Below are 13,403 nucleotides of genomic sequence, written 5' to 3' on the forward strand. Positions count from 1 at the left end.
TAACAATCTTCCAAGTGCTAAGCAATTAATAGCAGTCAAAACAAACAGCTACAAACTAGAAGAAACGACGTCCAACGACTTCCACGTGTCGGTCGGTTCTAAAACTTTCGTTGTTTTCAAATAATTACGGAACATCAACAAGCCTATATCAAACTGCGCCGTCAACACAGATGGAAAACATATGCTCAGCGTGAATCAGCAGTCATGCACTTACTGTTAGCTGTTTGTTTGTTTTCGTTGGTGTGTCAGTTACATTTTTTTTTCTGATTGCACTCGGAATCAGAACACAAGTGCAATGATTTATCAAGATTGACCTACTTCTGCTGAGTACCGAACTCTCGTCCTGTCATTCATCTGCCGGAGATTAGAATCTCGCAGGCATGCACTTCATTTGCAGTTCAAACCAGATCTAATCTTTTGATGCATTGCAAATGCATTGCAAGGATTTCTCTTTTACACAAGCCCGCGCAGTAGTCTTGAATGCCGAGTTTATTTATCACATAAAAACCTATTCCTACAAATAAGAGATAACAGCTTACAATTGTTACAGGACAATCTGTCTCGCACTCGACACACACACACAAACAACCCAGTGTCTGCCGCCTTGATCCTCAATACGCATCCATATCAAAGTTGGACAGCTTCAGGTGCTGCATGATGTTCCGTGCCTCGAAGTAACCCGTATCCTGTGGATCGTCCGGATTCGGTATGAACGGAGGCGGTGTCGATTCCATGTTGTTCCACTCGACCGGTTCGAAAAACGGCACCGCCTTCATCCGGTCGGCTTGGGGCCTCTTGGTGGGATCCATTTCCAGCAGCAGTTCCACGGCCTCCATCGCCGCCGCCGACAGTGCCTCGTCATCTTGGGGCCACTCGATATTGCGGCTCAGTATGTTCTCGAACACTTTCTGAGGCGTTTCGTCATTGAACGGTGGGACACCGGTCATGAACTCGTACAGGCAAACACCCAAAGCCCACCAGTCGACTTGCGGGCCGTGACCCTGCTGGAGCAGCAATTCCGGCGCCAGATAGTCCGGAGTGCCCAGGATACGTTCGTCCGATTCGATCGGACCACGCCGGACGGATTTCGGTGTTCTGAATGGAGTCTTGATAGTTTTCGGCGTGTTACCCATATTTGGAACGGAGGTGTTCCCCGTACAGATGGGAGACATAACGGATTCGTCTGTAATTTTGTTGAAAGCTTCGGCTTTCCTCAGCTGCTCGACGGACGAAGGCAGTGCAAAGCGGGTGCTTTTCAACTTCGCCAGCTGACCAGCTTCGCGGCGGATCTTCTGCGAGGACACCGGTGTGGAGAACATTACGTTGGCCAGATGGTCGTTCACCAGCATTTCGTCGTCGGATAGCGAACGGACCTTCAGGACACCCTTGATGGGGGAGGTTGCCTTCCGTTTTTTCGGAGTGCTGCTGCCAATGTCCATGACGTCGATTTCCTGTGTCAAACCGGTGCTGGTGGTGCTCCCGTCCGGATCCGATGTCAGCGAGTCAACCCGGCTTACCAGGTGCCGTTTGCGCTTGACGCCTCTGGAATGGGGAACGGTGTGATTAGATTTTATTAAATTTTTGATGTTTTGACGAGACATAAAAAAAAGCAGCTCATTAGGTTCATTGCAGTGATGTCAGGAAATTTGAAGCTGGCTACTCATATGGTTTTAACTCTTTATTATCAATTCTTTTTTCTAGTAATCGATAATTGAGACGTGAAATACTTTCGCCAAGAGTTGACCCACACCCTCACCTTGTTAAGCCGAATCTCGAATCACTGATCTACCCTACCATGCTTGTTTCACCGTCTTAGTAAAAATAATAAATGGGGAGCGATAATAACGTAACTCTTCGCAGCATATTACAGAAGGTTCGACAATACGCGTCTTTAATTCAAGCGAGTAGACAGGATATTTTGAAACGTGACTGTTAGTTGCTGCAGTCGGCAAAGGCCATAGAGTTCCTGCAATTTTCCAGCTGTTCATAGAACAGCCTGGAAGATCCCGAAATTTTCCTGAATTTCTCGCAACTACTCTGAAGTTTACGTAATTTACTTAAAAATCTCTAACCTATCGTTAATTTATCTAGAATCCCCTGAAATTTTCTTTTCAATGTTCCCACATATTCGTTCGAGGTTTTCAAAACTACCTTGATACTCACGGAACTTTCCTTAAAATTTGACAAAAGTACACTACCGATGATAAGTTTAAGGACACCCCAAAAAACCATGCAAATATGTTTTGTTCAATTCACAATCTCCAAAGGTTATTTGAATGGTATGAATAGTATAGCATAAGGGAAGGTCCATTAATTATGTCACGCGCATTTGGCCCATTTTCAACCCCCCCCTCCTCCCTGTGTCACATTTTTCATATGGACCTTAATTGTTTTTTTTGTAAGGCTTGTCACAGTTTCCAAAAAAAACCCTCCCCCCTAAAAGTGTGACATAATTAATGGACGATCCCTAAGTGTTCTACTACTACTTTTATTTCAAAAATTGGCCAACCCAATTTTGAGAAAATCAGTCACGATAATTCAGAGTAAATTATGAAAAATATTGTAACTTTGGGTGAACTTTTAGCACAAAATTTGAAAATTATATTTAACAATTTTTGCCTACGAGGAAAGTTCCATTCAATACCTTTCAACTGAACTAAAGAGAACGAAAATTGGACGTAACATGACAGAGATATGAACATAACAAATTTGTCATGTTTTTTTGGGGGTGTCCTTAAACTTATGCTCGGGAGTGTAGGTCTGACTCGAATGAGTTTTGCGTAACGAATGACAAATGACAAATGACAATTATTATCATGACTTACTACTTTCTACAATAATCCAGTGAATTCTTTGGTACAAGTAATGTAAATATTTACCTTATTTGACAAAACCCAGGTAATCATGACGTTTGATTATTGAAAACAATTCGAATGAAGAAAAGAGACCTACTGCTGTCATGATTATCTGGGTTTTGTCAAATATGGTAAATATTTGCATTGCTTGTTCCAAAGAATAGGTACTCATTCTCTCGAGCATTCTCCCTTAATCGTGAATCAAGGGGTAAGACAACTGTACTCAGAGTTAATATCTTTCTAGAACCATTTTCACTGGGTCGTTATGCGGCATTCTTACGACGTGCCCAGCCCACCGCAGTCGACCAATTTTTGCAATGTGCAGCTGGTGCAATTCGTGGTTAATTCGAAGCGTCCACGTTCCGTCATCGCAACACCTTCCGTTCGAAAACACCAAGGGCGCGTTGGTCCTCCACGAGCATAGTCCAGGTCTCGTGGCCGTAGAGGACCACCGGTCTAATCAGCGTCTTGTAGACAGTCAACAACGTGCGGCGGCGAATTTTATTCGCCGGAGCGTCCTCCGAGGTCCAAAGTAGGCACGATTCCCTGCCATAATGCGTATTTGAATTTCTCTACTGGTATCATTTTCGGCGGTCACCAGTGAGCCCAAATACACGAACTCATCGACCACCTCGATTTCGTCACCGTCAATCTGAACTCGGGGTGGGAGGCTAACATTGTCTTCCTTAGAATCTCTTCCTTTCATGTATTTTGTCTTTGATGCGTTGATGGCAAGTCCAATCCGCCTAGCTTCAGCCTTCAGTCTGATGTACGTTTCCGCCACCGTCTCAAAGTTCCGTGCCATGATGTCGATGTCATCGGCGAAGCCAAGGAGCTGGATGGACTTCCTGAATATCGTGCCACTCGTGTCTATCCCAGCTCTTCTGATACACCTTCTAACGCGATGTTGAATAGCAGACACGAAAGTACATCACCTTGCCGTAACCCCCTTCGAGATTCAAAGGGACCCGAGAGCGTCCCCGATACTCGAACAACGCACATCACTCAAACAATCGTCGCCTTGACCAATCGCGTCAGTTTATCCGGAAATCCGTACTCGTGCATAATCTGCCATAGCTGATCTCGATCGATTGTGTCGTATGCGGATTTGAAATCGATGAACAAATGATGTGTGGGCACGTTGTATTCGCGGCATTTCTGCAGAACCTGCCGAAACGCAAGGATTTGGTCCGTGGTAGCGTGGGCACCCATGAATCCCGCCTGGTATCGCCCCACGAACTCTCTTGCAAATGGTGACAGGCGGCGGCATAGAATTTGGGAGAGTACCTTGTAGGCGGCGCTCAGCAGTGTGATCGCGCGGTAGTTGCAGTAATCCAACTTGTCGCCCTTTCTGTAGATTGGGCATACGACACCTTCCATCCACTCCTCCCAAATTTTGGCAATTACCCAGTGCAGCGCTCTAGCCAGTGCTTCACCACCGTATTTTAATAGCTCACTTGCTTTGTTGTTCTTCAGCCGACCGATCTCCTCCTCAACTTCTTGAAGATCAGGGGCCGGTAGCCTGTCGTCTTCTGCGCGTGCTCCAAGGTCTGTTGCCGGACCACCTTCGTTTTCTGCTGCTGACGTACGTGCGGACGTTGATAATGTCGGAGAAGAATTTCCCGTCGATTAGAACGTGATCGATTTGGTCAGGTGATCTCCAGGTGACTGAAAGGTACTTCGAACTACCATACCCCGAGAAGCTGCAAAGTTCACCGTTGGCCGTTGTCGTTCGATACGGCATGCAGGCTGTTTGACTCGATTGCATGTTTACACATTGACTCCCGTCCTACCTGAACGTTCATGTCGCCGATGACGGTTTTGACGTCCCGTTGCGAACAGCCGTCGTACACCTGCTCCAGCTGCGCATAGAACACTTCTTTCTCGTCGCCGGATCTCCCTTCGTGTGGGCAGTGTACGTTGATGATACTGTAGTTGAAGAAACGGCCCTTAATCCTCAACTTGCACATCCTCGCGTTGATCGGCTGCCAACCAATCACGCGTTGGCGCATCTTACCCAGCACTACAAAACCGGTTCCCAGCTCGTTGGTGGTGCCACAGCTCTGGTAGAAAGTAGCCGCTCGATGCCAGCTTTTCCATACCTTTTGTCCCGTCCAGCAAAGTTCCTGCAGTGCTACGAGTTCGAAGTTGCGTGGTTGAAGTTCGTCATAGATTAACCTATCGCAGCCCCGGTTCATGAGTTGATGGGTCGATAGGTAGGGTCCAGGTGTGGGAGCTGCCTTCCTGGCATCGGTTGCATTGGATCTCAGCACGGAAAACAAGATCGACGGAAAACAAACCGAGGAAAAAACATTCGGAATGGACATCTTGGCTTCCAGATCCTTTCTGTTTTTCAAAATAAAATTTCTTCAAACAGAGTCGCTTCTACGGCGACTATATCTGGGCCCATAACCCGATAAAAGTAGGTCTGAATCGGAAGAGGTTTGGGCAACGTATGACAAAGGCTATTCAGTGATTAGGTATTCTAACAAAATCCTTGTACTTCCCGGAACTTTTCTAGACTTACCTTAAGTTCCCTCAATTTTCCTAATTATCATGTATCTTCTCTGAAGTCCCCAATTTTTTTTTGATTCTACTAAGTTCCTGGAGCTTTAACAATTTCCCAGAAGTTGTCGAAATTTCTTCATTTTTTTTTTTTTTAATTTCCCTGAAGTTAATGGCACTGTGCTCAGAAGTTTTCTGAATTTTCATAAAGTACTAGATACTTTTCTAAAATTCTTCCATTTCTGCTAAAGCTCTTGGTACTGGTCTGAATTTAATAGAACCATCGTTACAATCCCTGAACTTCTGAGAGGTTCTCAACATATTTCTAAACATCTTTGAAGTTTTCTAGATTTCTTGAAAAATTTGGAACCTCTCAAAATTTACCGCAATTTTCCTGAAATTGAAGGAACTGCAATGAACTTTCGTGAGGTTACCCCAAATCTGGAAAAATGCCCTTATGCAAACGGCACCTAATTTACAATGCGGTCGCATTTTCCTAATATTCATGAAACTTTTTCAAAAGATCTCGGATAGTCCCTAATGTTTTCTGAACGTCTAAGTTTTCTTGAACTTCTCTGGGCATCAGCGAAGTTCCCAAGTTTTCCTGAAATTTCATAACTTTCCTGGAATAATTTGGACTTCCTTGATGTTTTCGGAACATTCCTGACAATGGCGATGGCTTGTCTACCGATCGGTCAACTGTTAGGCCTTGCTGAATTTAGAGCATTTCGCTCGCTGCAGAGTGAGTTTCGGTGCGCTCAGCGGTTCCTGCTTGATGACGATTTGTTGTTTAGCAAGAGCCTCGCAAGAGCCTATGGGTGTGCAGATGAACCAACTTCAACCACAGAGTGTGGCCTACAGTCGAAGTGCAGATGCGAAGATATATGAATATATTTGCAATTTGAACCACTAGCAATACCAACACTAGATTGTAGACTACCCATAACTTGAACTTGAACGGATCTTTTCCTGGTTTATGATAATACTCAAGGGGAGCTAAACTCTGCACACCTAAATCTGTGCCGAGTAATTCAGCTGTCCCGAAAGCTGTGCCAAGCGCTATTCCGAAAATACCAAAGTAGGCCAAAGTGTGACCATATCCCATGAGTTTGGCAACCCTGAAGTTATAATGCCATTTGTGATTGCGTTTAAATTTTCCTTTTCGGAGCAGGAGGTGAAAGAGAAACTGGAAGTTATCAAACCTATACGGTGTTCAAGCAACCTTGACCGTTTTACAAGATTCTGACGCGATGTATATTTGCAGGTGTACCGAAATTCTTTGAAACTGTCTTCAACTAAAGCAAATAAAGAACTCGAACGCGCCAAGCACCTAGATCGAACTCAGAGCCATCCATGCAAGAAAATAGCTCTTAATCTCTGGATGAACCGGATTGCAATCTGTGTTGCATTATTAACTGCTTGCTTACCCGGGACCCGGACAGATGGCAGAATCACAAAAGGCCGAATCACAAAAGGCTGAATCACAAAAGACCAAAAACAACCTCGGGAAAGCGACAAAGTGGACCGGTGCGCGCACGCACTTTGTGTCACAAAGTCAGCAAGTGAGAACACGTCTATATATAATATCATCTTGGCTTCATTTTTTGTGAATGTAAAACATTTAACGAGCCGAGTCAGCTGTTCGAGCAGAAAGGCTAGTTTGAATGCTGTTTTCAACCAATTCAGTTTTTGATCAATTTTCGATTTTGGTTTTTGGCCTTTCTGGCTTTCGCCCTTTTTGGTTTTCGGCCTTTTCGATATTAGGCCTTTAGTGGTACCTTAGAATATTTTCGGCCTTTTGTGTTTCGGCCTTCTGCACGGGTCCCGGGTAAGCAAGCAGTTAATAATGCAACACAGATTCCAATCCGGTTCATCTAGAGATTAAGAGCTATCATCTTGCATGGATGGCTCTGAGTCCGATCTATTATTTGCTTTAGTTGTAGACCATTTCAAAAGGTTTCCGGCACACCTGCAAATAGACATCAAATCAGAATCTTGTAAAACGGTCAAGTTTGCTTGAACACCATATGAACAATTTGAATAGTTGCTAAGGGATTGTGATGATAATAAACAATCGGTGTATCCCTCAACCAGCTTACCAGCTTGACAGCTCAGCCCAACTAACGAAAGCCCTTCATTAAGTGAGTTACGGGTTTAGCCCAACGAGCGAAAGTTGACTGCACTATATCACATGAGTTACGAATGTTACAGTCATTTGCCTGATCAGTTTCCGTGTTCTAGTGCAACGCTTCAAGCACCTGCCGGCTGGTTCCAGTTGAGAAGCATTTCTGATACTGCTCATTCACAACATCCGCTTTACTGTTCGAACAATCCTAATTCATCTCCGGGACGCACAATAGACCGCTCTTTGGAAGCTCCTGGTTACTCCAGCCCAGTCGTGCCGATTCCTGCCAGCGTTCAGCATAGTCGTCCAGGACCTGTGGCTGGATATGAATCTGGAGTCTTCCACCTTACCTCTACAAGCAAGTATGTACAATCAATATATTGACTATTCACTGCCTGATGCCGATCAAATTTTCAGCAATTCTGACAATGTTAGTCAATGTGATGATGCCTCTGTAACACCCAATCCTGGAAACCCGGAACGCGCCGTAGAAAGCCCCCAATCCCTCCGGCTCAGTTCTGTCATCAGCAGCCTTCGTTCATTATAGTCGTTCCGGACCTGCTGTCGAATGTGGAGAGGGGATCTTCCAACCCACTCTATGGCGAGTATCCAATGAGACTTGATGATGGTCAGTTATTGCCTGATTTATCTGTGATTTCCAGTGAGAGCAGTCGTTCGATTCCTTGCCGCAAGCAGGACGTCGTGATCTTCTACCAAAACGCCGGTGGAATGAATTCTGATGTTGTTGACAATTGTCACCTCGTGTGAGGTGACTCTCCATGCAAATCAAATGGAGAGTCACCTCATCGGTGAGAGAGAGTCACGTAACTCGCAGAATAGGGGGGATTGTCAGTTGAGGACAAACTCGTGCGTGATTTCGACGACTATCCTGCTACGGTTTCTTATGACTTCCGTAAAGCTGACCAGCGTAGCATCTTAGATGTTTTGTCTAGCATAGTATGGGAGAACATCCTTGATCCAGATGACGTTGAGGCTGCACCGCAAACCTTTTCACATGTCTTGGCATATATCATTGACAGACACGTCCCGAAAAGAACTCACCACAAAGTGTCTCACCCTCCCTGGCAGACGAGAGAGCTACGTAGGTTGAAGTCAATCAAGAGAGCAGCATTGAGAAGATTTACAGTGTTCACTAATGAGATACTAACTGACGACCATATTAACCTGGCTGCCAGGAACGTTCCAGTAAATGATCAAACGCTGGGTGCAATTGATGTTAATGCAGAGATGATTTCTAAGGCCGCGACTCTGCTCAAGTCATCCTTCAATCCTGGACCTGATAGAGTTCCATCTGTATTTTTGAAGAGACATATTGCTAGCTTGTTAATTCCGCTTCATCGCCTGTTCCGAATGTCTCTCTTCGGTGGCATATTTCCATCTTGCTGGAAATTTGCGCACATGTTTCCCGTCCACAAAAAAGGAAGGAAACGAGCTGTGGATAACTATCGAGGAATTACATCGTTAAGTGCCGTTTCGTAGCTATTCGAACTAGTGATTATGGAACCGTTGCTGTCCAAATTCAAGCAGTATTTGAGTGCTGATCAACATGGGTTTACTGTCGGCCGCTCTACAACTACCAATCTGCTGTGTCTCACATCGTATATAATAGAAAACATGTCGGACGTTATTTATTCAGACCTATTGGCAGGCACGGTGTATGCGGTAATCTTCTGAGTTGCTTTCGATCATATTTTACCGGTCACCATAGGAGATTGCAGATCAGCTAGCTTCTTCGCCACATCAGGTATACCTCAGGGAAGCCACATGGGGCCGTTGATTTTTATACTGTACTTCAACGACGTGCATCTGGTCATCGAAGCTCCTCGGTTATCATATACAGATGACCTCAAAATCTTCCTACGAATCTGCTACATTACTGACTGTCACTTTCTTCAACGTCAACTGAATGTATTCGCTAGTTGGTGCAGGTTAAACAGAATGGTAGTGAACCCAGCCAAATGCTCCGCTATTACGTTCTCACGAAAACAACAACCGATAATATTTAGATATGACCAGCTTGGCTCGACAATCGAACGCGTGAATCAGGTGATAGACTTGGGTGTGATCATGGATTCGCAGCTTTCATTCAAGCAACACATTGCATATGTTGTTGATAAGGCGTCAAGAACTTAAGGGTTCATTTTTAGGATAGCTAAAAACTTCACTGATATCTACTGTCTAAAATCTCTCTATTGTTCGCTTGTTCGATCGACGCTTGAGTATTGTTCAGCGGTTTGGAACCCAAACTACGACAACGATGCTGAGAGAATTGAATCTGTTCAACTTCATTTTTCGTTGCGTAGATTGCCTTGGAATGATCCGTTTCGATTACCCAGTTACAAAAGCCGTTGTCAACTTTTCGACCTAGAACTTCTCCGGACTAGAAGAGACGCAAACAGCGCCCTAACCGAGGCCGATATCCTGCAAGGAAGGACAGATTGCGAAGCTATCCTGAGGCAAATTGACCTGAATGTTCAACCCCGACCGCTTCGTAATAACCTTATGCTAAGACTGCCTCTACGTCGCACAAATTATGGAGCACACGGTGCGATTTGCGGACTGCAGAGAACATTCAACAGAGTTGCATCTGTTTTCGACTTTCATCTTTTGCGTGATGCGCTTCGTCGAAAGTCCGATTCCGTTCTGTTCCCTTTTATATTCATCATTTAATCATGTTTCATAAGTCAAACTTATGATTTCTATAAGAAATCCATTTGTCGAAGATTCATAAGTGCTTTTTAAGGAATTCGTTCGTCGTCCCTTTGCCTCAGTGTACGCCACGGCCGTCCCCAATGGTCCATCTTGATGACGAATATGTATGATTTGAAATCGAGTTGATGTCAGATTAGTAGAAGAAAAATTCCGGATACAGAGAGAAGTTGACAAAATCCGATAGCACTAGTCATATACTGTTAGACTTTCGTCTTAAAGCCATTGATCCACTTTCAAGGGTTACGATACTTACCTAAAATATTCCGGTCTTTTGAAACAGCGCATCCCGTTCCGGATCGGTGAATCGCAGTGATGTCTCGAGTTGCCAGATTCATTGATATTGCTCATACTGTAGCTGAAATGCACCGATAAAACAAATCAAATAACGCATCCAACGAACCACCCTCCATGTTTCTGCAAACCTGCGTGAAAAATCCGAACACGAATAGTCCTTATTGCTGTGGTTGGAACTGTCCGGCTTCTCGATGGCCGACAGCTCCGCTGGAATGTTTGACATATCACTTTTCCGACTGGAAACCCCCGAATCGTTGCTCACGTGAGTCTTACACTTGTGCCCCGGAAGCTGAAACGAAAAATCCCCCGTTGAAATTATACCAATGAACGACCTTCCGTATGCTGCAGGTCAAATGTCTACCAAAAGAAAATCGAAAGAATCCTTAAATTTCTCCGTCATTACCGATCTCATGTTACAATGATTCTCCTTATCGCATATCGCTTCTTTTCTATCACAGTTCGTGGCCATTCGATTGTCATTGCCGTTCAGCGAAGCATAACTTCCGCTGCTACTCTTGCCCTCGATGCTAGAATTGCACGTGTAGTACGATGAAGATAGATCCCCTCTCCGGCTGTCCACCACCGCCTGCTGCACTTCCTTCAAATCTTCCAACAAGCTAGCATTCTGCTCGGCCGAAAAGAACGGACTCACACCGGACATTTTACTATCGTTCTGCTTCGAATGCGAGAACGATGCATCCGAATCGTTTTCGGAAAGTTGGTGCAGCTGTTCCTTCTCCACATGCTGCTGTTCCTGTTCCATCTGGTTCTTGTCGTGCGATCCGAACGAAAGATGCGATGTGAGCGAGAGCAACTGACCCGGCGTTCGAGCGTTCAAACTCGGTGAACAATTGATCAGATCGGATATCTCCAAATCTCGACTCATCTCGATACGGCTCAGTCCGAAGTCCGTTAGTTTGACGTGGCCCGTAGCCGAGATTAGCATGTTGTCCGGTTTGATGTCACGATGAACGATCCCATGCTTGTGGAGATACTGCAGAGCCAGGCATATCTCGGCCGCGTAGAACCGGGCAGCGGTTTCCTCGAAGAAGCCGTACATGGCCAGGAGGGATTTCAGATCGCCACCCACCATGTACTCCATGACCAGGTAGATGGAGGAGATTGTTTGCAGCGAATAGTACAGGGTTACGCAGAACGGGCTCCGCGAGAGGGCAAGGGCATTCCGCTCGGTGATAACTTGCGATACCATATTCTTGTTGATCATTTCCGATTTTCGCATCACCTACGACACAGAATCGGCATTAGAAAACAACCTTCACCATACAAAACTAACGAGGCAAACTTACCTTGATGGCAAATAGCTTGTTCTGGTCATTCTTTTTGTAGCCCAGAAAGACCTTCCCGAAGGCACCCCGGCTGACCGGTTTTAAGATGCAAAAATCCTTGATCGTTGGAAGCTGCCGATTGAATCATGCCCATTAGGACACTTATATGACAAAAAGCAATCAATAATCTAAATATTTACCTTCGGACTGGTCGGAGCGGTGAAATTTTCCAACGTTTTGAAGATTGCGTCGTGCTCGAGGCTGCTGGATTTCTTCTTCGGTGTCGTGTGTGGTTCCTCCATCGTTCGACGGCAGTTGAACCATGGGTTTTGTTTCACTTACGAGTAGTATACTTTGCAACCGCGTTTCTCCGTCGTTAACCGAAAACTAAAGCACACTCATTTCACTGGACTTTCCACAACTTTTTATGCTTTCAATCAAGTACAAAACAAACGATAATCCTGTACCTATTTCCTAGATTTTAATTCACGATTATTTTGCACACGTTTAAAGGGCCGAACAGTAACTGCTTTTATGTGTCTTCTTCTTCGCAGTGTTTTTTTTTCATTTCGTGCGGGCATTTAAACGGTCGAAAGCGAACAAGCAATCAAAGTCCAACGAATGAAAACAGGTGCGGCCCAGTGAATTTGTCGTCTCTTTCGTTTCTCTGCTGTTAAAATAGATATCGGAGATTGATGTCAGACTCCGTCAACTGGGAGAACGAAAGAGATAACGAATTCAGCTACACCCTTTTATATTACATTGATGCAAGTCAACAAGGTGACGCTTGCGTGACGCTTCGATGACAGCTTTCTCTTTTCAGAGCGCAGCCACATTCGGTAAAATCGGTAAAACGCACACTGATGGAAATGTGAGATCGTAGCAGGTCAACATTAAATCTCATGAAAGGTACACACCAAATTCAAGTTTCAAATATCAGTAAAACGGATTGCTGGATCATGATCAGCAATCTATGAAAGTTGATCTGTCAACATCAGTTTGACATCGATTTGTTTTGTATTTTCCTCGGATATTCACTAACATATGTGAGAGTATCGCATCAATACGACCGGACGTGAAAATCTTTATACACAGAAAAAAAAAAGTTGTTGAATATTACATCCAAACTGCTGCAACCAGGTCAATCCATCGGTTGTGTAATATAACTTTGTACGATGTACATCGATTTTGCGAACAAAATTACATCCATTGATGTAATATTGTATCTGCTTTTTGCTATTACATCATTATTTCATACGTCAGCTTGAATTACATTGATCGATATTACATTTTTTTGCTGTGTACAACGTATATTCGTTGTAAGTCAGGTAACATAGACTTCACACTTAAATTTTTTCGCCGAAATTCCAACAGCCGAGTAGTTCTGCAATTTAGTTTGCTGAGGTACAGTAAAACAATTGCCGAGACTCAGCTAACAAATATCATTTTGCTGAGATGTCAGCTAACAAACAGATATTTTGCAGATATGTCAGCAAAAGTAAATGCCGATGTAATCGGCTGTTGGAGATTTTACCGAGCTAGATTAAGTGTGTTCTCTGACGTTTATGAATTACACAAGTATTAGTGCAGAACTTTGGGTGAATT

The 13,403-nt window shown here is 44.4% G+C and overlaps 1 protein-coding gene across 2 annotated transcripts; it reads right to left on the bottom strand.

Moving 5' to 3' along the window:
• Nucleotides 1-471: 471 nt before the first annotated feature.
• On the bottom strand, nt 472-12,333 carry gwl (serine/threonine-protein kinase greatwall). 2 transcript variants are annotated; one of them, XM_065233413.1, is made up of 6 exons: nt 11,999-12,333; nt 11,820-11,930; nt 10,916-11,755; nt 10,641-10,801; nt 10,472-10,573; nt 472-1,542 (listed from the first exon to the last, which is right to left on the bottom strand). In XM_065233413.1, the coding sequence occupies exons 1-6, from the start codon at nt 12,098-12,100 to the stop codon at nt 612-614; spliced, it is 2,247 nt and encodes a 748-aa protein (XP_065089485.1). In that variant the 5' UTR covers nt 12,101-12,333; the 3' UTR covers nt 472-611. The 2 variants fall into 2 exon arrangements, with proteins under 2 accessions (XP_065089485.1, XP_065089484.1); XM_065233412.1 differs by having other exon boundaries at nt 10,874-11,755.
• Between the last annotated feature and the right edge of the window lie 1,070 nt (nt 12,334-13,403).

The sequence above is a fragment of the Ochlerotatus camptorhynchus genome, unplaced genomic scaffold, assembly GCF_037179485.1.
Source record: "Ochlerotatus camptorhynchus isolate MF236.1 unplaced genomic scaffold, CSIRO-AGI_Acam_v1.1 ptg000402l, whole genome shotgun sequence".
NCBI classification, from domain to species: domain Eukaryota; kingdom Metazoa; phylum Arthropoda; class Insecta; order Diptera; family Culicidae; genus Ochlerotatus; species Ochlerotatus camptorhynchus.